This window comes from Patiria miniata, unplaced genomic scaffold (genome assembly GCF_015706575.1).
Source record: "Patiria miniata isolate m_02_andy unplaced genomic scaffold, ASM1570657v1 HiC_scaffold_7, whole genome shotgun sequence".
Lineage (NCBI taxonomy): Eukaryota > Metazoa > Echinodermata > Asteroidea > Valvatida > Asterinidae > Patiria > Patiria miniata.
Genome location: NW_024037074.1, coordinates 15,460,683 through 15,485,887, shown reverse-complemented (window position 1 = coordinate 15,485,887; position 25,205 = coordinate 15,460,683). Strand labels below are relative to the sequence as shown.

Here is a 25,205-nt window from a genome sequence, read left to right as displayed (position 1 = left end):
ACAAAAATATTCATAAAATACATTCAAGATATCCCCTGCTATGTTCGCCGAGCTTCACCTCAAAAAATATTTTTTTCCAATTGCTATTTCCTAGCAATATAATATACAAATTATTCACTTTTGAATAAGACATAGAAGTCAAGCGACGTCTAATTATTATTCCCAAAATTGGCTGCATTCGGCTCTCGCACGACGGACTCATCTGTGCATGCATCGTGACAAAATGAAGCCTGTTTTACAGAGGGTTGCAGACACCCACAATCGAAGTAGGTTTTTTTTCTGTTAAAACTAAACATGCAAATTCGACACAAGAATTGTTGTTGTTGTTGAAGAAGAGCACGGGTATGCACCTTTAAAACAGATGCACACAAAATGACGCATTTATGTAAGTGTTTTAACACAGCAGCTGTCATGGCTATGCAGTTTCGTATGCGTGTTTAATTTACCCTAGGCCTCTGTCATCGTTCCTTATTACCTCCGCTATTGATTGAAGTTTAATTCTTAGTATTTTCCAACCCGGCCTCTTTGAAACAAGTCTTGACGGGAATTTGTCGTGTTTTCAAATGGTTGTAGGCCTACATTTAATTACTTTATATGTAGGTATAATGAACATTCATGAATGAATGACTGGCGGCATCCGTTATTTTTTTTTGTATTTTGTCTTTTGTGATCTCAGAACTGATTTATTTTTCGTATGTTGATACTTACGTCACAATTCGTTGTGCCTGTCTTTTGCTTGTTCAAACAAGAAAATAAACAGATTTGATTTGTACCGTAGATTGTTCAGATTGTATTAAATGTTTTGAATTTAGCGCTAAACCCGGAAGTATTCCCCAATTTACGCGCGGTGCTTTGAAGGGTAAACAAAGTTCTGATTGGTCAGCTTTTGTTAATTATGCATGATGTCACGCGCTGTATGGTAATTTTGCATTTATGGTTTCTGAAAGTCGTCTCGTTCGGAATGACCCTCTGACGAAAATCCTTTGGAATCACACCCATCAGAGCTCTGATCACGGTAATTTTCACTCTGTTTGTGGAATGTATGATATTTTATTCATTTATTGAATTATTTTGTGTCATCTTGAAAGAATAACGGCTGATTTTCAACATTGTGCGGTATCGTATACAGACCGACCTGATGTGGCTTCGTTGTCACATACACTGCCTTTGGTAACAGACTGCCGTTTAAACATGTACGTGTTTTGAGGGTTTTGCCTTTTTTCATGTCCAATTTTAACGTGTATTCCGTTGAACTTTATGCATATCTCACGTTCAGCTATAAACTTTGAGATTTTTACTCCAGATTTCCATTTTGATCGACGTTTTTATTTAGGTGGCTTATTTTTTAGGAAGATTTGGCTGAAATTTTACGTAGCGATTCACCGCTGTACGTACATGTACATGATAACCATAGAGCAACGCTTGACTCAGCTGATCAATCAGCATCCTCGGGTTTGAGCGGACGATTCTCCGGGAAAGAACAAATAAATCAACTCAAAAAATACAAAATTAGCCAACAGTGCTCTACAGAGAGGCTGTGTTAATCTAGTAATGGGATTTTCAGTTATATTAACCTCTAACATGGGTCTGACTTTGTGTGATTTTTTTTCTCTACTCTGACGTTTTCGTCGTTCGTGCACGAACGAGGCAGACAATACACACAGCTGAATGCAAAACTGCATTCACACTGAATTTTGCCTCCCGAAAAAATAGCCTTTGTGGGCACCAGAATATCGTAAATCGTCCGTATTCCTGAAGCATGTTTTCTATAGACAAAACGGACATCAGTCTTTGCGTAAATCTACCAGGCGTTTCAGTGTAAATGTCGATTTTTGTGTTGAGTTCTCAGGCAGATGGGTTTCCTGCTTTTATGATTTACGCTGCAATTTTGTTTACTGGTCGCTACCAAAATTAAAACGGGGGTGTTCTGTTTACAAAACCAGTCAATTCGAATCTCTTACCGAAAATTGCTCAATATTTTGTCAAGTAAAATCTTTGAATAGCATCAAAACGGATATTTTACAGCTTTAACTTATTTTAGTAAGTTTTACTTGAGTTTTACTTGTTGGGGAAAATATTTTAAACCTCTTCCCCAGATTACTCACCCCCGAATCAGCCTGGACGACAGTGTGAACTCTAGTCGCCATGTTTGTTCGAACGAAAGCGGCAAACCGCCTTCATTCACTGACCGTGTCAAAATGGAGCAACTAGGCCTAAATAGAATCATGGAGGGAAGGACAGGAATGAATTTGTCTTTACTGAATTTAGAATCCCATTATCTTGACGTTTTCAAGGTGTTTTTTTGGTTGAGACTAACAGTGATTTGGGGGAAGGTTGATGCAAGTGAAACCAAGATCAGGCCTTTGCTGTTTTTTCCCAGGTCTATTTGAAAATGTCATTAATGAAATCTATACTTTAACATCAAACCATCAGTACATTTTTTTAAGGCATTCTTCAAAGTTCTGCCCCCCCCCCCCATTTTGTTTGTGTGTATTTAAAATAGACAATAATGCAGTCGTTTTCCTAGTTCCGGATTTTCCGGATCGCTTCAAATAAAAACTCTTTTGAATTGGTAGTCCAATACAATTTTTTCAGACGAAGTACATTTTGAAAGGGAAAATGTAAGCTTCTTGATACACAAATATCTTTTCAACAAAATCTCTAGAATGGGAATTTTGGCCAGATTTCCGACTCCCACTTTGACCATGCTTTGACATGTTCGGACGGTTTGTAGAAAATCACGGGAGCCGTGAATCAACGATAACTTTTCTCCTCGGTACACCACTTGGACCGTGTGATTTCAAATATTTTGTTCGTACTCTACAGTCGTATAAACTCTTGCATCGAATGTTTGTTGAATCGATTCGGAACTGATTTAACCGATTCAGAACTAGGAAAAATGGCATCAGACAATTTAACGTCGCAAAGTCAAAATTAACAGAGCATAAATTTGCAAAAAAATATTTTGTAGTATCTCCATCACTCAAGGTAAACTTTTAAACCAATGTCACTTGAATTCGTGGATTAGTTGAGCCGAAAGCCGAAGACATGACACTGACAGCATTTGGTCCCTTTTAGATCACATCTGTAGTACATGTATGTACTTGTAAGCTTGAGCAATATTTGTGCTTTACTACTTAACATTTCAATTCGAAGTTGGTAAGGAAATGTACACGCAAAAAGAAATAGAAAAACAGTAATTTTATGAGTTTTGATTTCGAAAGGTTGTTGAGAAGAATTTTTGGCAAGACAAAATTGGCAATATGAACATGTTTCTATGAACGCAACTCAACTTTCCATTCCAATTTTGCACGTCAAGACAGTCAAGTGTGTAAATTGTTGAAATCTGTTTATTCTGCTATAAAACAGCAGCAGTGTGGAGTGGTCAGGTTTATTTTTGGCATATGATTTGATTTAAAAGTAGCTTATTAGGTTCACAGATGTTTTACAGGTGTACATTCGTAGCAACTCGCTTCTACATTGTACAGTGTACAAGTAATAATATATTAACCCTAACCGCCCAAAGCTTTTTGCTGGTATCCTTCCCTAACCACACAAACTCCAACACCTTGCAATCACACTCTTGCCTCACAGTACCCAATCACACAAACTCAAACAGTACTCTTACTGTAACAATACCCAATAAGTCAAACTCCAACAGGCCCTTACCTGTGTGATTCTGATTGATTGGGTACAGCAGGCCCTAAGCACAGTATGAAGAGTGGGCACAGACAGTACCTAACCCAACAAAATCAGCATCATTTTCATCATTCTCCATATCCATCATGGGGGATGTACAGCCAACCCATGCCCAAGTAATCAGCTGCAGACTGCCACAGTTATTGCGCTCGCTCGTGTGGTCCCCTTGGGTCTCTGGTCCAGGCAGGGCCAGGGCAGGGCCAGGGCAGGGTCAGGGCAGGGTCATGGACTCCCCTTAGTTGGAGTGGGGAATCAATCAATGTGCCACAACAGAAATACTGTTTTTTGGGGGGGCTCATGTGTGTGTGTGTGTTAACTTTCCTAACACTTGTTACTTTCAACCACAGCTGCTAGTTGAAAGAATAACTATATACATGTAATCATTGCCCCTTTTTTTTTTAATTTTGTTTTTTTGTTTTTTTGTTTTTTTTGTTTTTTTGGTAGTCAAAAAAATGGAGAACAAAAATTAGTTGTGTGTGTATACATTTTCAACACACCGGTTCAAAGAATGACAAAATTATCGTTGCCCATTTTCTGTCCCCTTCTTTTCCTTTTACTTTTTGTGGGTTTTTTTTGAGGGGTGGGCTTTGGTAGTAAAAAAATGAAGAAAAAACACTGGAGTACAAGAAGCTTGGCTGGCTATTCTGCTTTGAAGTGTGAAGTGTTCTAGTCGGTGGTAGTGGTGGTGGAGTCGGTCTCGATGTCACTGGCTCTATGGTATTTCAGGAAACAGCGGCCTGGGCAGAGATTGACTCCACAAACTGGACAGCCTCGTCGTGTTGACTTGGGTAGGCCTGCCTTCGTGAGGATGTTGTGCTCCCTGCACCACCTGCACCAACGAGCATTCCGTCCCGGCATCTTTGCAGAGTAGTGGCCTTGGTTATTGTAGGCAGGAACGGGACGAGAGCGAGTAACTTGACGAGGGGGGACACCTCCAGCATATCCATCAATCAAGCTTACTGCCACATCAAGAACAAACTTGGAGTGGGTCGTCGTGTTGGAATCCTTTGCTGTCTCCTCTGCATCACTATCGCTGATGCTGCTATCGCTGTCATCTGTGGTTGGATGGTGGTGCTTGTAGGCCAACCAAGCATTGACCCTGGCTACATCCAGCAGGAAGTATAGGATTCCACGCCACCAGTGCTGGGACTTGCGGGCGCATGTGTGGTATGACCGTAGTTGATCGCCTCTGTCAACACCACCCATGCACCGCGTGTAGGAGACCGCCTGAGGAGGAGCTGGAATGGTCGTTGACTTCAGCCGCCCTGTATTGTCGTCTACGCATTTCCTCTTGAGGGTGTGGATGGTGGGATCCCTCCAGCCTTGATGCGCGGTGGAGAGCAGCATCATGATGCGGCTGTCTTTCCAGACGGTGGCAGTCAGCTGACCATTTTGTCTTGTGTAGAAGGTACCTCTCCTGGCTCGCCTCATCTGCTTCATTTTGATATGTGCAGGGTCGGATTTCTTTGAAGTGAAGTCAGAGGGCAGCCCCTTCCTGTTACTCTTGACTGCCCCTGTGAGGTAGGTCCGGCTGGCATGCAGTGACCGTGCTAGGCCCACTGAAGTGTATAGTTTATCTGTAAAGATATGATGATACACATTCAGGTGGTGCTTCGCAACACTCGTGGCAATGTCGTTCATCTTCGCTGGTTTCTGGCTGTAAGGATGGACCATGAAGTTGAGGAAGAAGCCAGTGGCAGACTCTGCAATGGCGTAGATCTTAAAGCCAGCACGAATCGGCTTTAACGGCATGAAGAACTTCTTCACACTTGCTTTAAAGCCACGATATTTAATCATGGCTTCGTCGATGGTTAGCTCACGGCCAGGATTGTAGCACCTCAGGCAGCACTTGCGAACTTTATCCCACACAGGTTGGAGGGGGTACAGTGGATGTTTTCGCTTGGTCATGTACCGATGGGCCTCATCGCGGATCAGGTTGGGGTCCTTGGCTGGATCACTGCAGGCTAGGTGCTGATTCAGCACATCAAAACGGTGTCTCTTCATGGTGTTGGAGATGAGGGTGTTTCTCAGCCCAGGACTTGAAGACCAATAGTCCTTGTAGTTCCTTATCTGAACCAGTCCCATCAGCAGGTGTATCCCAAACCACGCCTTGATCTCGTGCAGTGAAGTCCTGGGCAGATGGCTTGAGGACAGTTTCTTGTTAGTCCACTTCACTATGTTGGTGAAGAGGATCAAAGGGAAGAACTTGAGGAAGTACTTCAATGGTGAGGACTTCTTCCTAAAGGTGGGCCCTTGCGGTTTCTTCCCCTTGAATCCTCTGATGGTGATGTCGTCCAGGTAGCGGGTCCATCCCAGTTCATCCGGAGGGTAGTCATCCTGGTATGCAGAGGGGGGGTCGGGATCATTGTCAGAATCCGGCTGGACCTCTGTCCGTCTCTTCTTTGAAGGGGGCTTTTGTCTGGATGGTCCAGCAACCTCTTCCTCCTCTCCTGTCTCCTCGCTGTCTGTCTCCTCTCCGCCCGTCTCCTCTCTCTCTGTCTCCTCTCCGCCTGTCTCCTCTCCGCCAGTCTCCTCTCTCTCTCCCTTCTCTCTGCCTGTCTCCTCCCAATCTCCTGTCTCCTCCCATGGCTCCTCTCCTGTCTCCTCCTCCCTATCTCTTCCCATCTCAGCTGCAAGGGTTGATGGGGAAATAGACCTTGCTTCTGCCACGGCCCTATCCAAGAAATCCTCTTCATCACTAGATGATGTCTCCGCCACGGCTCTGTACACCTTTCCCATGCTGATGCCAGCTTCATTCATACTTGCACGAATAGCAGCTCTCAATCGCAGTGTCTCATCCTCATACAGTGCAGTGTCTCTGCAGCTGGAGAGTGGGGCCTTGGCTTTCCCCTTTCCTTTCTCCTGTCCTGTCCCCTTTCCTTTCTCCTTGCCTTTCTCCTTGCGTTTCTCCTTGCGTTTCTCCTTGCCTTTCTCCTTGCCTTTCTCCTTGCCTTTCTCCTTGCCTTTCTCCTTGCCTTTCTCCTTGCCTTTCCCCTTTCCTTTAGCCGTGGGTGAAACTCCTTTTTTCTCTCTCTTCTTCCCCACTGCTTCTCCTCCATCCTCGTAGTTTAGTCGAGTTGGTTTTCTTTTCTCAGACATCTTGACAAACACCTCACGCTCCTCACTAGTGAGGCTATGCTGCAAACTTCTCACTTCCCGAGAGCTCATGATCGTACGATAGTCAATGTGTGACTGGGGATGAGCCACAGAAAACATCAGCTTTTATAGAAAATTTTGTCTTAGTTATGGTAATTATTACATATTATTATATAATACATACTTACCATTTCAATGAGAATGCTTTCCATTATTACATAATCTCCAAAAATATAATATTCAATATAATTTCAACCTATTCAAGATAAGAAACCCCTACACAAAATGGTTGGGTCTGAAACTTTTTCCATATCATGGAGAATGTACATGTATAGCCAACCCAGCCCCAGCAACCTAGCCCCAGCATCAGGCAATGCTGTGTGGTTCCCCGGGGGTCTCTCCAGGCAGGGTCGGGGCAGGGTCAGGGCAGGGACTCCCCTTACCAGTAGTTGGAGTGGGGAATCAATCATCAATACATGCCTACCGGTACAGTACATAATCAATCAGAATTCAACAGGGTGCCAGCAGACCTACAGTACACAATAAATCAAAATCAAACACAACATAGCAAGTGACCAGTACCCAATGCCACAAATTCAAACACTAACCTACTGTTGGAGTTTGATTGGTTATGGGCTGTTAGGGTTAATGCATTTGAGTGAGTTAAAGAACCCAATATATTTGTTCATGATGCTGTCGTGGGTTTAGTTTTGTCAGTCAAGTCATCCGTTATTAAATATTGAATTTTTTTGGAATGAAGAAAGAAAAAAGTCATGAAAAACTGAAGCTAGAGCAAATGATGTATAGGTTCATGCAGTAACATTCTTGAATGTTGGGACATTTTAAGAAATTGTCCTGAAGTGCAAGCATTAACCCTAACATCCTAGCCATTACTTTGGGCTAAAGAACTGAGTACTTCAGAATACTACAAAAATTATGCCCATGTATGTATGCAGGAGCACCATGTACCAAAAATACTATGTGTTGTGTGCCCACTTACATGCTGAAGTACTGCATACTACAGTTTACTACTAGTAGTATTTTGTAGCTTTAGGTGAGGTTAGGGCTGGTAAAAAAATGGTGGGGACAAATGTTGTGCAAACCTGACTGAAACTGAAACCGACCCGAAACCGACCTCAGTTCGAATCGGGTCGGTTAAGCCATCTTGTGAAAAACCTGAAATAAACCGAGAAAAAAAACAACCCTGAAACAGTTTGGAAATTCATGTGGTGCAATATTATTGCAGAGACACTGTGCCACTGTGCATGTGGTTTGCGGCCTATCACGCACAGTCTATAACGTATAGACCACGTTAGGAGTGTTACTGTATGGTATGATTCTTTACTGAGAGACGACGATTTTCATCAAATAAATCGTGCAACACGAGTAAGTTCATGCATAAAAAGCGGACACAGTGTTCGTGAAATATAGCGCAATTTGCCCAGATATTTTTGGTTTCCTTCTGGTAGATTCGGTTTGGATCAGTTTTCGTATCGGATTTGGGAAGATCAGATCGGTTCCGATTCGGTTTATGTTTCAGGTTGTTTCGGGTCCAAGAAATTGTGTGGTGGGGATTTCAAAAAAATTAGCAAGGATGACCAGGAAACCGTGAATACTTATTGGGAGATCTAGCTTGATAGTTAACGACAGTTCTAACCTTCTCATTGTAAACAAATAATTCAGGTTTTGTGTTCATGATTAAAACGATTGCTGCAAATATTAGTTTGTGTATTTTTCAAAATTTACCGCAGTTTTGACATAATACATGCAGTGTGTATGCATTTTGAGGATTGTCACAAATATTATACAGTGATCTGTCACTGTGAAAGCCACTGACATTGACATAATTGGCATTGTGCCAAGAATACATTGAGCTGCCTAGATGCCCACACAGGCAGACACTATACAACGGTGCATGCAGTATTGCAGTCTACAAATGTACGTCTACATGCCTCCACACAGTCTGTGCAGTATGGTGTACACGTACACATACATGTAGTTAGTTTGTACACGGACCATTTGCCACAACCCACAATTCTCTCTGCAGAAGTGTACCATTCTTTGAGTACTTGTATTAAATTATAATTGTATGGAGTATTAGAGAGACATTTTGTTGTTTCAAACGCTTGTCACATTAACATTCAACCAAATTATCTGCCATTTTTGGTTGATTCAGTACTTTCAGGTATTAATTTGATAAAAAGAAGATTTGGAATTCAGATAATTCAACAGTCATTTTTGCAAATGTTTTTTGATTAACTCCATTTTTTTTTTTTTTTAACATATGTACTGAATTATGGTGTACACTTATTGCATTTTCCTGTATCCGTCAAATGACTGTGTCCCACAGAAAATATTTATTGGTACTCTTTTTTCATCAAATTCATTTTATCCTCAGTTGCCATGTGAAATTTTCCTAAATGAATGCCTTTGCACTTGTACCAAATGTTGTTGTACAGTATTTCATTTTTTACAAAAGTTTGTCGTCCTTGTGTGGTTTGTCAAAGTTTTGGGTGTTTGTTTTTAATGCGTAGAGACGTTAGTTTTATCATGTCAAAGTCACATTTGTATGCCATACTCAAAACAAGTCCACACACACAAACCAGATTTTCTTGGTCGTTGCCAAGTTCATCATTCAGTCGGCAATAATCCAAGAAATTCTGCATAAATGCACGGATGTCGCAATCCACAGGATGCGGTAACTGTTGGATAATCAGGCCTTCCTTCACATGATCACTTGCTGGCTCAATACAGACTTTCCCTCTTTTCTTCTTTATTTGTTTCTGTTTTGAGAGTTTTTTGGGCGGCGGTGTCCAATGGCCTAGATTATCCCGATGGCATTGAAATTTAGATTTAGAAAAATGTGAAGACAGTTTTTTTTGTTCACTGTCTGAATGCATGCACAAGAATTTGATTGCATCTTGGTTATCATTTTTGTGAACTCAAGATTTTAAAAATACTTTTAATTTTTAATATATCTGGCACTTGCTCTGTCTCCATAATGAAGTTAAAAAATTTTGTTTTGGTTGAGTGTATTTGTTTAGTTTCGTCATTTAAAAAAAAACAAAAAACCTTAAGGTTTGAAAACAGAACAGTTGTTCAAGTAGAACAATGTTATACTCATTAGTTAAAAATCCAAGATATTTTATGTATGTTTTAGAATTGAGTCTACATTAAAATCAGACCTGCAACACAAGAGTTTGTTATTGTATGTTCTAATATATGTACATGTAGTTATTTGTTTTCATTTTCTTGTAAATAAAATGACAGAAACAGGTTGATACTAAACCCAGCAACGTTGAAAATCTTTGAGCTCTTTGGAAATTTATAATTTTTAATACTCTGACTTAGTTTGTTTTCTTTGTTTTTTTCAGACCACCTCTAGGCCTACCTGAGTGATCTTTCCTCTCCCTGTTCCCATGACACTATGAAACGTGGCAACGAGGTACAAGAGGGACCATTTCAGCAACGTCGAGCCACCCCTGGGCAGGAGTCTGCATTCGCCCAGCAGCGTGTGCTAGCCCCGGCTAATGTGGCCGGCTTTGAGCAGGTCCAGGAGGGTAATATGGCTAGTGGACTGCAGTTCCATCCCATGCAGGGATACCCGTAAGTTCAGTCTGTTCAAGACATCTTGCTATTGGCAGTTTTGTTGCCTGTGAAGAAGTGTTTGCACTGTTTTTGTTGAGAGGATTTTCCTCCATTTATGTGATGAAGGTATTGCATACTTGGAGCCCTTGACTGTGACATTGTTGTTTGTAATCCTGTACACATACTTGGAGCCTTTGAACCGTGACATTTTTGTTTGTAATCCTGTATACATACTTGGAGCCTTTGACCCGTGACCTTTTTGTTTGTAATTATGTGTAGGGTACCAGCTGTAGGTCAAGCAGCAGGTCACCATGGTGGGGTTCACCACCCTCACCCTCACCCCACCAACCCCCAACAGGTGGCAGCAGTGGCCCATCAACAGCAGGTTGTTCATCAAACGCACGCTCAAGCTCAGGTAAAAGCTGCACTGTAACTAACTATGTGCACTTCAGCTTTCTGGTCCAATCCACATGCTTGTTCATAGTCAAATTCAAAAATCCATTTACTTGGGCATGATAAGTTTTTAAGTAGGCGTGTTCACTGAATCACCAGTGGATATGTCCATGTATAAGAAGTTTAACCCATAGTGACCATAGCTGCTTAAAGAGAGCATTGCTTGTTTTATTTCATATTAAATAACAAGGGGATGCTTTTTTTAATCTGATCAAACAGTTCCATTACAGAGCTTAAAAAAAAAAGCCAATTTATGTTTTAATTTTGTACATTAGTTCCACTTGGAAAGAGTCAAAACATTTCACCATTGCAGTAGAAGGTGAAATTAGACTCAAATGTTGAGTGTGTGCATAATGTTAAATTCCTGCACTACCTAGAACATTTTTAAGGTGCAAAATATAATAACCATAATATCAACCGCGCCGCTGAAAAAAATGGGTAAAGAACTCATGTAGAGACTTCTGTTTACTTGAATGGTAGGCTCAAGTAGCACAAGTGCAGGGACATCAGCAACAGCAGCAGCAACAACAACAACAACAGCAACAACAGCAGCAACAGCAGCAGTACCAGCGACTGAAAGTGGAGGATGCCCTGTCCTATCTTGATCAGGTCAAGCTGCAGTTTGGCAGCCAGCCACAGGTGTACAATGACTTCTTGGATATCATGAAGGAGTTCAAATCACAAAGGTAAATGTCATTACATTGTACCAATATTGCATATGTTTGTTTTCGTTTTGGGTTTTTGTGTGTGCTTGTTCATGTATATCGTCTCTGTTGAAATTTAGATCTCTAGAATTGAATGTATTCTCAGTAGTGCTGTTTTTTTTTTTTACTTTCGCTTACTGTTTCATCCTCTGTGATTTGAACCAAATAACAATTATGATTTTAAGAAATATTTAATAGGCATTTCTTTACCTCAACGCTCCAGGATTCTTCAGGATCCAGATTTTGGAGGGTTGGGGAAGGTAGAGCCCAGTCACTGCTAGTTAAAATACAAAGAACTTGACATTGGATTCCAGTGCTCATTTGTAGATGTTGATTAATGCAATGTTTGTATTATACTGCACACAAAGGAGGGATTATTAAATGCCTGGCCAAATTATGTTGGAACTCAACCATAAAGTTGAACGGTGGCCTTTTTGATGTGACAGATGTTGGCACACTGTTTTCTTGTGAAGTACATACTCTTCTGTACTGACTTGCATTTCTCGTCTTCTCTTTTTTAGCATTGACACTCCTGGGGTGATCAACCGTGTCTCCAACCTCTTCAAGGGACACCCAGACCTGATCGTGGGCTTCAACACCTTCCTGCCTCCCGGCTATAAGATCGAGGTACAAGCCAGTGACCCTACTCGGATCAACGTCAGTACCCCGACTGGACACATCACCCAGCACACCGCAGGGGGTCCACTGACTGGGCCAGGAGTGCCGCTGCCCCAACCAACACCCACTACGCAGCAGCAACAACAGCAGCAGCAGCAGCAACAGCAGCATCCGAATAAACCCATGACACCGCAGAAACAGCAGCAGATACATACGCAACCGCAGTACCACGCCCAGCACCCAGCCACCAAGGTATGGTAATGTTGTCCAGGATCTAGCTGCCCCACCTTTTCCTGGAGTTTTTGAACAATTTTGCAGATTGGGGATGTTAAACCCAACCACATGCAAATGCAGGTTGACACCTCTTCAAAGTTTCAGGTTTACAGATTATGCTCTTTGTATTTTCTTTGTTAATTGAGTTTAGCAACTTTGAGTTTAACCATTTGTGTTATGCATTTTCCTGATTTGAAGTGTAATTCATGTTTTTGTTGCAGCCTGCTCACCATTCGGTATCATCCAGCCATCACCATGCCAACCAAGCAGCTACCGGGGGCCACACCTACTCCCAGCCTCCTCCTACCAACCAGGCCCACCCAGCCCCACCCTCGGCTGTTACGGCGTCTCCCCAGCACGGTCATGCTGCAGCAGCTCAGCAGCAACAGCAGCAGCAAGCACAGACGCAGCCAACACCGCAACAACAACAGCAGCAGCCCAGCCAGCCGGTGGAATTCAACCACGCCATCAACTACGTCAACAAGATCAAAGTACGTCTGAACCCTAACCCTGCCAGATGCAACACATTGCAACGGCTGTAAAAGTCCATGGGACCTTGCTTCATATAGTTCAAAACCAGTGCATAACTGCTCATTCGGAGACAATAGGAGGCAGCCCCATTGAACTGATGTTGCAGTTTGCAGACGCAGACTCTTAAGACAGTCTGGTCTTAGGATTGTTGACCTATTGGATCTTGTTATCCTGGACAGGTGTCTCACGTTTGACAACCATTGCATGTTGTTGTGCTGGGCAGGGTTTCTAGACAAAATACCCTGGAGGTTTCAGGGCTATTCCAACATTTTCATGTTTGCTCTGACTTGAACTTTTTGCTATAACAGACCCTCCTAGAAGAAAAGTCACAATATTTCATCTGATCCCAACTTTCTCTTCTCTCCAGAATCGGTTCCAGGGTCAGCCAGAGATTTACAAAGCTTTCCTGGAGATCCTTCACACCTACCAGAAGGAGCAGCGGGCTGTCAAGGAATCCGGGGGGACCTACGTGCCCACCCTGTCAGAGGCCCAGGTCTTTGAACAGGTGGCTAAACTCTTCAAGAACCAGGAAGACTTGCTGCAAGAGTTTGGACAGTTCCTGCCCGACGCCAACGGAGCGGGAATCTCAGGACCTACTAATGTGAGTCAAGGATTGAATCGGGCTTGTCTTAAGCACCAAGGCCATCTTGTTGTGTGGCACTTAGTCTCTACTTTGTCATTTGTCTACCATGGGGTACGATTCTAGGAACGTCTCATTGTATGAACTCTTTGTATCATTGAGATTCACATGTCATTTAGGGCAGGTCCTCTACCCATGTCTTATGTGATGTACAAACTCTTTTTTCCCCATTTCTCAGTTTTCGTTCCAAGACATGATGAACCGCGTGGCTGTTCGCAACGACCACACAGGGATTGCTAAGAAACCTGGCTCTGCCTCCAACAACAAGAATCGTAACAACACCTCGGGAGCAGCAGGACACATAAAGAGGCCAGGCAGTAGCGCTGTGCCCATCCCAACAAAGGTAACAGACCCACTGCAAAACTTCAAACCTTCCACACGCTTGAATTTGAGATTTTAAAATTTGAACATACCTTTTGGCTCCCAAATTTACGTACAATTGTACGGACCATTGTTGGCCAAAATAACAAATCACTTAATAAATAACAAATTGGTATAAGTATATATACAGATGAACATTTGAGTTGGTAAAATTGACTTCAAATGGAACCTTTTGACTTGTTAATAATGACCAAAAGAGGATGAGTCAGTTGACACATTATAATTCTAGCTATCCAACCTTACTGCAGGAATTATGTGATTGATAGAGTGATTGAAATAGAAAAATCTAAATCTCCAAGTGTAACTTTTTCTGGCCTATTTTATGATGCCTATTTCTTGGGTCCATCTTTTCATGTCTTTAGAAGCCTAAGTCTGGAGCCGTGAAGGACGTCTCCTTAGCTGAAGCAGGCAAGCATGGAAGCCTCAGCGAGTTTGCATTCTTTGACAAGGTGAGAATTCATTAGCCCATTGAAACAAAAAACTATTCTGGTTAAAAGGTATCGGCCTGCTAAAGGATACCAAAATTAAAAAAAAAATGATAACATTGAAAAAATGAAAACAATATAATGCTGACTCTTGTATTCAATGAATTACAGAGCTGCAAAATAGTTAAATGTATTCCCTCGTTTGAATTCCACTATTGAGGAATCAGTACTTACTTACATTTATACAAATTTAAAAAAAAAGTGTAAAAATGTAGAAAGGAAATTGTAAATGATTTTTCAAAATATTGTAGCATTTCTTGAAGACTACCTCAACCCTTTGTCTTACCAAATTATTGAAGTCCCAACTCCAGGCTCTATGGGCTTTTTGCCACACATGCGCTAACAAAATTCTAATGGATTTTTGTCCATCTTATACCTCTGTATTCAGTTAGATTTTCAAGGTACAAATTATTTACTGTACAGTTTTCTGATTTTTTTCTTGATTGTCTAATTTGTTTATATATTTTTTTTCAAATGAAGGTACGCAAGGCACTTCGTAGTCAGGAGGTGTATGAGAATTTCCTGCGATGTTTGGTGTTGTACAACCAAGAGATTGTCTCCAGGTCGGAGCTGGTTCAACTTGTCACTCCATTCCTCGGGTAAGACATAAAAAAATATATATGAAATAAAAAAAATTCCCAAAATATTCTCATAAGACGGCCCTGTACCAATAGCTCCGTGTTATCCCTAACTTTATTTTATATTAAAAATTACCATATTTGTGGCTTGAGACGCTCGTGGTGTAAGCACATACAAGGATTCACTTTACTTACTTAAAGGTAAGGGCTTTGGAAATCACACTCTAAAAAAATGTGTGGTAATTGTGGCACGCATCCTATCATTTGGTTGTAACACAGGCGGTCTATAAACACAACATTTGTCCTTGTCATCTATAAACATAGTGCTTGAGTATCCGCTGAGCAGTGACAGAAAGAGTGACACACTCCGGTGTGGACGCAGAAAATATGGGAACCATTGCGCGAATACTGTGTGTCCAACCTCTTCAAATGGGAAAGAAAGGTTTATTCCTACTTTGTTGCTTCGTTTGTTCAACAGGAAATATCCAGAGTTACTGAAATGGTTCAAGGAGTTCCTGGGCTACAAGGAATCTGACAGGATTGACTCGCATCATGCTCCCAAGGAACGCAACCAGGGAGAACTAGCCATGGAAATAGGTCAGATAATCCGACAATTACAACCTTTCTATCTTGATTTTGTTCTTCACATCTTAAAAAAACATTGATTACTTCATAAATATGTAATTCAATGAATGAGTACATTATTATTATGATTACTTATTTCTTGTAATGAAACCAAGGATTCCTCAAAAGCGCCCCAGACACTGTAGCTCACAAGCCTGAAGAAACCTGTAGAGAGAAGGACTACACTGAGTATACAGTGTTTATAAAATATGGCGGTGAAGGGCAAAACCTGATATTGGATCTTACGGATAGTTTTTCATCCCCATTTGTAGATTTTGCCAACTGTAAGCGTTGCGGTGCCAGCTATCGAGCCCTGCCCAAGAGCTACCAGCAGCCCAGGTGTAGCGGCCGTACGGCGCTCTGTAATGAAGTCATCAACGATACTTGGGTGTCTTTCCCTTCCTGGTCTGAAGACTCCACGTTTGTGGCATCCAGGAAGACACTATATGAGGAGCATATCTATCGCTGTGAAGACGAACGATATGAGGTAAATGCATCCCTTATTTCTTTGGTCCTCCATCCCAACAGAGTTAATTTGTATTTAAAAAACCAAATATTCTTTTACTTTGACTTAAACCAAATATTTCAACGAAATTTGCTGTTCTTGTTGGGTTTCAGCTGGACATTGTGATCGAGGTGAACGCGCACACAATACGCATCCTGGAGCACGTTGCCAAGAAGCTGTCACGCATGTCGCCTGAGGAGTCCGCCAAGTTTAGACTGGACAACCACCTGGGAGGCAGTTCCGAGACCATCCATCGCAAGGCCATACACAGGTACGTATATCTTGCAGTCGGCCTCTAGAGGGCAGTATTCATGAGATGGAGAAAAGTTCAATCAAGTGATTGATTAGTTGAGTTTTGATTGTTGTGCCAGCACAATAATATTACATGTAAACATTTCTAGTCCGAAATGTGGTCAAAACTTTTAATTCTGTCTGTTCTTCGTGGTGTGTTTGAAAGGCATGGAGGAACATAGGTAATTACCGGGAAACACACCTACCGATTAAATGAGTAATACTGTTCTCATGTGAAGACAGGACTGGTACCAAAAATCCTGCAAAGTTATTCTGCCAGAAATTGTATCATTCAAAAGAAAACAATTATTGCAGGTGATTTTTTTTATGTGTGTTAGCAACTAATCCAGCCACAAGACCCCGAAACCTGTGCACACGTTTTCTCTGTTTTCTCTGTTTTCTCAAAATGTATAGTAGCCAATGAGATTAGTTGTTACGCACCCTTCTAAAGATGTTGAGCAATTTTGTTGCTACAAAAAAAAATAAAAAATAGGGGCAAATGATGTTGTGTATCTTTAACTCTGCAGTATATATATTATCACTATTAACTGTGTTACCAAAAACACTGTTAACCTCAGATGAGGTGAACCATACTCACCTTTCACTTCTCACTTGGCTTTGTAGAATATATGGAGACAAGGCGCAAGACATCATTGAGGGGCTGAAGAAGAACCCTGTTGTGGCTGTACCCCTGGTTCTTAGAAGGTGAGATTGCCCAGGAAAATAACCCAATAGGTGTCTTTATGGAAAGTTAGTTGTCAGAAAGAAATGAATTGCAAAGTTAACAGTATTAAATTGACACAATCTGTAATGGCTTGATATGTTTTAGACTGACACTTCTTTGCTATATCAGTTTCGGCTCTATGTAAAAAAAAATTGTCAGATCAGGCCAGTCTTTAAGACTTAAGATCCTTTTACAAAGGGATAACAATGGATTGAGATTGATATGACCTATGATGATCCATCAAAGGATATGAGCAAGCCCAGTCAGTTTGTATATTGTCAAATTCCCTCACTGAACTCGCAAAGCATTTACTGCACAAAATTTGACTGGCTCACATGTTGGTGTTCAGAAACTGGACACAAAATTTGTTCCTCAATTTGTTTTCTTTCTCTATCCGCGTCAGACCAAATTGTCGGGTTTACTTCCATGTTTCATCAGACACAACCAGTATCAAATACTTGAAAAATTGATAGGTTTTTTTTTTCTGGTAAATTTTTTTCAGGTTAAAAGCTAAGGAGGATGAGTGGCGAGAGGCCCAGCGCAACTTCAATAAAATCTGGAGGGAACAGAACGAGAAATACTACCTCAAGTCGCTAGACCATCAGGGCATTAACTTCAAACAGAACGACACCAAGGCTTTGCGCTCCAAGAGCCTGCTGAATGAGATTGAGGCCATCTTTGATGAGGTAAGGGTTCTTAAACTCTCCTTGGGTCATCTCGATGATCAGCGGAAGATGTTGAATTTGATCAGTTGTCCGACAAAACCTACCGAATGAGCACTAAGTAGATATAAGCTGTCACCTCTTCCGATAATAAAGTCTGATTCAAGCCAATATGGTTCACCAGGATAGCAGATTCCTTCAGATGAAGCAACAAAGAATTTTGTAATCCCCTGTGGATTGGATCCACGTACATCGATGAAAGTTGAAAGAATTGTTACTGTTGTGGAAAGTTTGATTTGAAATCGAAATCAGTAATTTTCAATGCGTTGGCCCATGCATATTATATCTTATATGAACACATCTCTGGTATTTTTTTCTCAGAGGCAGGAAGCGATGGGCGATAACAACTCCCCACATCTGAGCTTTGTCTACATGGACAAGCACATCGTGGACGATTCGGCTGCATTGATTATCCATCACATGAAAAGGCACACAGGTGAGGATGGGAGGGGGATTGGCCACTACCCAGGTCACACTGGGTGGGGGAGATGGAGGGGTGGGAGGGGCAAGGATGACTGTCTAGTTCTTGCATTGCTTTTTCTTGGTCCTTTTTTTTATTTGGGGGTTGTACATAATCATTTGATATTAAATTTTTATTTATAAGTGTACATTTTCAATGAAATGCTTCAATTTTTTTGGTAATTTGTGTAGAATATCTGAAGAGTTTTATCAGATACTGAAGTGACCCTTTGTGCTGAAATTATTATGCGGTCATCATTGATAAAAAAGAAAAAGAAGTGGCTGTATACTGGAGTTCAAAGCTGCATCATCTGCTAAAATGTATTACTACTGGAGAAAAATGAAAAGATGTGATGTAGAGTTGGTGGACTTCTCAAAAGATTACTCGGTGGCAACAGAATAAGTCAAACCACAATAAAGCATAAACTATTTGTCCTGTGATTGTCCAGGAATCCACAAGGAGGAGAAGCAGAAGATCAAGCAGCTCTTACATCACTTCCTGCCAGACTACATGTTCCTGGAGCGTGGAGAGCTGTCCGACGATGAAGATGACCAGGAAGAAGAAAGTAAGATCAGTTGTAGATCATTGACTAGTGGTGGATTTGTTATGTAACTTATGCCTGCGAATTACTCCTGTGACTCTGGAAGCGGCTGAAACCGCTTCCTCTAGATGTTTGTTACTGTAGGACATAGCCAAGGAATTTAAACTCGGCCTTACTAAGAGTGTCTTGATTTTATTGAAGAACTGTTTTCGTTTCCTCTGTAGCCAAGGAAGCAGCCTTTGCCCTGGCCGGGATGGACACTGCCCAAACTGATACCATCTCGCCGCCGAAAGACAGCAAGAAATCCTCCCTCATGATGACCAACGGACCCTGTGACAATACTACCTGGGATTCGGTTAGTAGACAGTGTTACTTGGATTGAACTTGTCTCATCTTGTTTACAAGAAGAATTAAGAAGGTTTAGCCTGAGGCATCTGGGTGTGTTGTCCCCCCTACCAGTTAGGGTGTTATCAGCTTTTGGGAGTTTAAAATTAAACCATTCGCACCTGTACTACAATTATAAAAGTGTGTTGATTCACACACTACATTTAGTAATAGGAAGGGGGTTTCTGGTGCTAGATTGACCAAGGGGTTAAGTATCGAAGCCACAAAAAGTAACCTGTTTAGCTGTGATTCCTGCACAACCAAAACTTTATTCCTCCCGTGTCTGTGGTTTTTTTCATCAGGATGACGTGTACCACCTGTTCTTTGTCAACAACAACTGGTACCTATTCCTGAGGCTGCACTTCATCCTGTGTGAGAGATTACAGAAGATGTTTGAGAGAGCAGAGGCTATCGCCCAGGCGGAGGGAGGACCTAATCGCAGGGCTGCTAAGGAGTCCACCGCTGTGGCTCTGGGTCTCAAGCAACCACGTGAGTGCTGGTCTCTGCTCATGCCTCTGAAATCCTATAGATTAATCCGGCGATCAGCATAAGTGTGATAGTGCCACGCTTACATACATGTAACAGGTGTTCTGAATTTTAGGTGGGCATGCAAATTGAAAATCTTATTGTCGAAGGAGGAGTGAGTATGCATACCATCTATCCACGAGCGCGGTGCCACTATTCCTGACTGCTTTGACAATTCAATCCCTATCCTTTTTTTCCCCTTCATCAGTGGAGATCGAACCCGAGGAATATTACCCGGCATTCCTTGACATGGTGCGTAACCTTCTCGATGGTAACATGGAGAGTAATGCCTTCGAGGATCAGCTTCGTGAGATGTTTGGCATCCATGCCTACATTGCATTCACCATGGACAAAGTGGTGCAGAACATCGTCCGTCAGGTGAGCTTAGTTTGCAACACTTATCTTAGATTGCATTCCCTAGTCACGCCAAACTAGAGCACCTGCCTAAGAATATTCATAAGTACGTTTGCGGATGAATATTCATTGTATTGAATGTATTCCAGCACCAGCACATTGTATCTTAGGACACCTACATTTAATAAGGTGTATTTGGAAGTACTTATGAATATTCATCATTTCTAATGAGTATTTGTTGATGAATATTCGTTGTATTGAATGCATTCCAGCTCCTGTACATTTTCTCAGAGGACATCTACATTTAATAGGGTTTATTCAGAAGTTATGAATATTCATCATTGTAATTAGTATTTGTTGATGAATATTCATTGTATGCAGCTTCAGCACATTGTCTCAGAAGACACCTGCATGGGTGTCATGGAGCAGTATCTCGCTGAGATGAAGTCAGGAGGAGCCGGAGGAACTCACTCCTCGGCCACGGCTCGCGTTAGCGCCGAGTCCGCTTACCAACGACGGGCAGAACAACTGCTGACCGAGGAAAACTGCTTCAAAGTCATTTATGTGAGTCACTTTGTCCCGATGTCCATGGCCCTGCTAACCACAGAATTCTCCTCTTATGATCGCCATTCTGTGCCTACAATGCTATCACCGACATTCCCTGCTATCCCTGTAAGAAGGAATCCTCAGAAATAGTCGCAGGATGTCCATAAGCGCAAGAGGCAAAATCCTTTGCTGGCCCCTAAAACCCTGTAAATTAGCCGAGTCTTTACTTATTCACATCAAGTTTCTGTTTTAGTGATTATGAGTATTAATAATCTGATTGGTGAAGTGAGGCATTTTGAAAGCCCTGTACCTGAACTATATGTTGGAGGGCCTTCAGACTAAAAGCCTTCAGACTTGAAGAGATATTTTATTGCTCACTGCCTCCGGGAGCTATGGTTACTGAAATAGTTACATCATCAATGGACTGTAGCCCTGCCCATTTATAGTTCACAGAGCTGTTGTGGACACCTGACCAAAAGTCTTGATCTAATCATTCAATGTGTGCTGTTTGATCAACAAGCAGGAATGGTCCATTTATAGTAATGTACGTCTTCATAAATTCACTAATTTTATTTATTTGTTTATTTTAAAAAAAAATTTGACAGAATAAGAGTGATAAGAAGTTAACCATTGAGCTTCTGGACACGGAGGAGGATCACAGTGATGATCCGGTGGAGGTGGAGAAATGGTCGGACTACGTGGAGAAGTTTGTGAATGGTGAAGACACGTCGGCAGAACTGAGGGACCAACTCGCTAAGAAGCCGGTCTTCCTCACCAGGTCAGTGGCAAGATTGGACTAGGAACAATGTCACTGAGCCCCTTAGCATACAGATTTGCTAAGTATAGAAAAAATTGCTGATCATAAACAAGTGTAATCCTGCAGCCATATGTCAGCATTTTTATAGCTCTTTTTATTTTATGTAAATGCATCAAGTTTTATGATCTGCTTAAACCAATTGTTCTAAGATTATGAAATTAAAGTATCAAAATTTTCTGATTAGAGTTTGATTAAAGGAATCCATAACACTGCCCAAATTAAGCAATTCAATTTAATCGGGTGCCTTTTTTTTCCATGATTTAGGAATATCCGTAGGACACGGCAGCAGAAAATTGTTACTGATGAAGACTCAAGCAGCAGCAAGGAGAAATCGAGCGATGATGGAAAGCTCAAAGAAGACGAGAAAGCTGAAGATGAGGACGAGAAGAACAGCACCACCGCCGCAGACAACAAGGAAGAAGGAAAAGAGGAAGAAGGATCATCCCCCTCAGAGGCGGAGCCCAAAGAGGAGGCGGCGGAGGGAGGGTCCAAGGAGGAGAAGCCAGAACCGACAAAGGAGAAGGTGGAGAAAGGGGCAGAGAAGAAAGAGGTGGATCCGCTGGAAGGAGTGGATATGGTCAACAACATGGAGTGTAAGTTCAACCTCAACTCTTACAAGATTGTCTACGTGGTCAACTCGGAGGACTACATGTACAGGAGGACTGCACTCAAGAAAGCGAAAGAAGTAAGTCGAGTTGCCTCGAACACTCTCAGACATTTTTGGAAGTCTTTTGGCAGTGTGAAGCCTCTAAATCTTTGACTTCAAACTTAAGTGTAAGGTGCAGGCAAACGACAGCCACTACCCAAATCTTTAGGCAATTCCTGTATACAAAGGTCTCCAAATTTCCCGTCAATTGACGGCGTTGTCTTCCGGAACAAGAAAGCTCTCGCCCAACACAAGTAGAGTATTGTAAATTTCACCCGTACATTTATTTCGTAAATGTGGAGTTCTTGAAGCCAAGGTTATTACTCCCGACCTGCTAGCATATACAAGAATTGACTAGTTACACCAACCATTTTGCATCCTCTTTTCACAGTCGCATTGGCGGGTCACCGAGCGCTTAGCCGCCCGCTTCAACAAGTTTCTGGACGCATGGAAGGATGACCACATCACCAGACGCCAAGAGGCCGACGTGGAGAATTGGTTCATGGGAAAAGTCGACGACCTCGTTCCTTGCGAGACCATGGTTAAAGAGGTCAAATCAGCCAATGGGATCAGGAGGAAGTTCGTGGTGGAATACTACGAGACCGAAGCCCCAAAGGTATCAGGAAATATTGCTTCCTGAAAGTTACCCTTCATCTACACCCCATCCCTCCCTGAAATTAAATATTTATAGACAGAGAAGATTTGGGCTATTTGGACACATTTTTTCTCCCCCAAAAGAAGACAGTTTCATGACGTTGCTTTCTGTAAAAGCTTCTCAAAGGCTGCTTAAGAAATCACACTGAGAGGCAATTGAACAAATTTCAAATTTGTTGAAGTTGCTAGCGAAGACTTGTGAAATTTGTGTCTCTTCCGAAGTTGGGCCTCAACAAAGAAAAGTGGAGACGGAAAACAAATTGGCTTGTACAACATTTTCTGTCAGATGGACTGTCAAAACACACAATACTTTTTCAGTCTGTGAATATTTTGTAAACAAAAAAAAATAGTCATTTATTCCTTGTAAATACATTTGAATGACAAACACATTGTACAGAACTTTTAATGTTACTTCGATTGATATCACACAAAATAAGTTTATCGTAACAGAAAGTATTCCATTTGTAGCTTCATGTAATGTAATCGAAACGTTTTTATAGTTTTCTGTCGAGTATGTGTTCTGGAAAATGGCTCTTTTGAGGATGCAAGTGTGAATGTGTAAGGGAAATTGACATTATATCATAGACTGAGCTATATGATGTTTGGGAAAATTCTTTATTTTTGATGTTCAGTTTTGATCAACACTGAAACCGTCTGTAAGTTGCCAGCTTCGACAACAAAACAGCTGATGAAATTATTCGCTTAGAATATTGCCGATGTACAGATCTGGAACTATTTTACTGCAGTTGTTTTGAAACAAGCTGGGGTAAAAAAAAAGAGAAAGCCATTTACCGAATTGAAAATAGTGCTGTGTATTTTTGTCACTTGGTTCTCTGCTCAAAGATTTTAAAGAATATTGTAAAAAGTTCATAGTTTGTATTGATATGACTTCAATTTCACTCTAGGTGAAGGATGATAGGTTTAGTTTAAAACACTCTAGATTAGTCAAGGTCGTGTCGTGAGTTCCACTTTTTTCTCCTCACTGAACGAAGGGGCGACCACATTTTTGTCAGAAAATATTTCGCTACACCTCAGGTGATGCTGCTGTTTTGTTGCATTTTAAGTGGTATTTAATCTGGCCAATTCAACACCCAAATTTGGCTGACAAGATTACAAAAAAAATGAAAGGGCCTTGTAAAACTGATCCCAGAGTGCACAAATTTGATTCAGTTGCGAATACTGTCCACCAAAAGTCTTATTGTACATCTGGTGTATACTGGAGCCCGGATCTAGCCCATAACGTGGTTATCCTATACAGTAGCACTGCCCAGCTGTCTTCACCAGCCAACCAGGCTGAGTGAGATAGGAACAAAGAGGGCACAAGGCTGGCCCTCTGGGACCAGCAAAATCACAAATTATTACTTGGACGAGAATCATAAGGTGAAAATCTCAGCTTGGGGCACACCTTATAGAAGAGTTTGAAATTGTCCATTGCATAAAATATCGAAATCAGTATGAAAAGCCACACAATTATGCCACTCTTGTTAAAACCATTGTCAAGCTTATGGATTAATTAATAATACCAGGAAATATAATCTGACATTAACTCCATTTGTCAGAAATCGTCATTACACATAAGATAAAAAGTAATTTTCTGAAATGGAAACTTACAACTATTTTGAAAATTTCCATTCGCTATTTATTTATTGAAATCTGGTGGTGTTTTTCATTTTGGAAAGGTTTGAATTCACGTTAACAATCCAAGGACATTTAGCCACAGATGTGAGACTGGTATGCTGTCTTAACATAAATGAAGTGAGGAATCTTCCAAGTAACAGATTTTCAGAAATGGAGTAATTTTAATATTTTTTCGGACATTTGTACAAAGTAACATGTATTTCAGTGTAGGAACTTCTGAAAATAAAACTGAAAAATTGTATTTGAAATGGTGGTGTTTGTCCCGTTCTTCATTTCACTTGAGGTGGATTGTTGGGAGATTTCAGACGTGAAAATCGTAGACTTAGTTATAGTTTATGCTACAACACAACAGTGACACCTGTATACTGGTGAATTAATTATGAGAAAGCTTGTTGACAATACAATGTACATATAGTTGATTATCTTTCTGTGTAGACCAACACATACCTAAACTGACCTGATTTGGCAATCGGCATATACTCCCTAGGCACTTGTGTCAAATATGGAAAACTCACAATTTTAATAAAAATACAACAGCATCTGGAAAACTTCTCAATGTTTGTGAATATAAACAAATGAAAGACGATAAACAGGTGAGGAGAACACCAGAAGTAACCATTACCAAATGGGAAAAAAGTTACAAATGGACCAGAAATGTGAGCAAAAACCTCTTAAAATGTTACAAAGTTAGGTCATAAATTGAACTAGAAATTTAACACATTGATCCA

General features: G+C 41.3%; 2 protein-coding genes across 4 annotated transcripts; one reads left to right on the top strand and one right to left on the bottom strand.

Moving 5' to 3' along the window:
• Nucleotides 1-908: 908 nt before the first annotated feature.
• On the top strand, nucleotides 909-24,987 carry LOC119746336 (paired amphipathic helix protein Sin3a-like). Of its 3 annotated transcripts, none has more exons than XM_038223225.1 (24): nucleotides 909-1,015; nucleotides 10,170-10,401; nucleotides 10,663-10,798; nucleotides 11,317-11,522; nucleotides 12,062-12,410; nucleotides 12,653-12,922; nucleotides 13,330-13,563; nucleotides 13,781-13,945; nucleotides 14,346-14,432; nucleotides 14,949-15,067; nucleotides 15,525-15,643; nucleotides 15,943-16,157; nucleotides 16,289-16,446; nucleotides 17,091-17,171; nucleotides 17,693-17,876; nucleotides 18,234-18,348; nucleotides 18,821-18,937; nucleotides 19,138-19,268; nucleotides 19,600-19,786; nucleotides 20,031-20,200; nucleotides 20,558-20,740; nucleotides 21,328-21,500; nucleotides 21,804-22,224; nucleotides 22,577-22,918. In XM_038223225.1, the coding sequence occupies exons 2-24, from the start codon at nucleotides 10,223-10,225 to the stop codon at nucleotides 22,823-22,825; spliced, it is 4,248 nt and encodes a 1,415-aa protein (XP_038079153.1). In that variant the 5' UTR covers nucleotides 909-1,015; nucleotides 10,170-10,222; the 3' UTR covers nucleotides 22,826-22,918. The 3 variants fall into 3 exon arrangements, with proteins under 3 accessions (XP_038079153.1, XP_038079154.1, XP_038079155.1); XM_038223226.1 differs by lacking the exon at nucleotides 909-1,015 and adding an exon at nucleotides 1,041-1,193; XM_038223227.1 differs by lacking the exon at nucleotides 909-1,015 and having other exon boundaries at nucleotides 10,223-10,401; nucleotides 22,577-24,987.
• On the bottom strand, nucleotides 3,512-7,440 carry LOC119746337 (piggyBac transposable element-derived protein 1-like). Its single transcript, XM_038223229.1, has one exon. It carries the CDS (start codon nucleotides 6,913-6,915, stop codon nucleotides 4,366-4,368), a length of 2,550 nt encoding a protein of 849 aa, XP_038079157.1. The 5' UTR covers nucleotides 6,916-7,440; the 3' UTR covers nucleotides 3,512-4,365.
• Nucleotides 24,988-25,205: the final 218 nt, after the last annotated feature.

Coding starts and splice junctions, on each gene's coding strand:
- LOC119746337 (XM_038223229.1), bottom strand. CDS start 6,915: ATGTTTTCTGTGGCTCATCCCCAGTCACACATTGACTATCGTACGATC.
- LOC119746336 (XM_038223227.1), top strand. CDS start 10,223: ATGAAACGTGGCAACGAGGTACAAGAGGGACCATTTCAGCAACGTCGA. Junction 10,799..11,316: donor AAACGCACGCTCAAGCTCAG/GTAAAAGCTGCA, acceptor CTTGAATGGTAG/GCTCAAGTAGCACAAGTGCA. Junction 16,158..16,288: donor GTGAAGACGAACGATATGAG/GTAAATGCATCC, acceptor GTTGGGTTTCAG/CTGGACATTGTGATCGAGGT.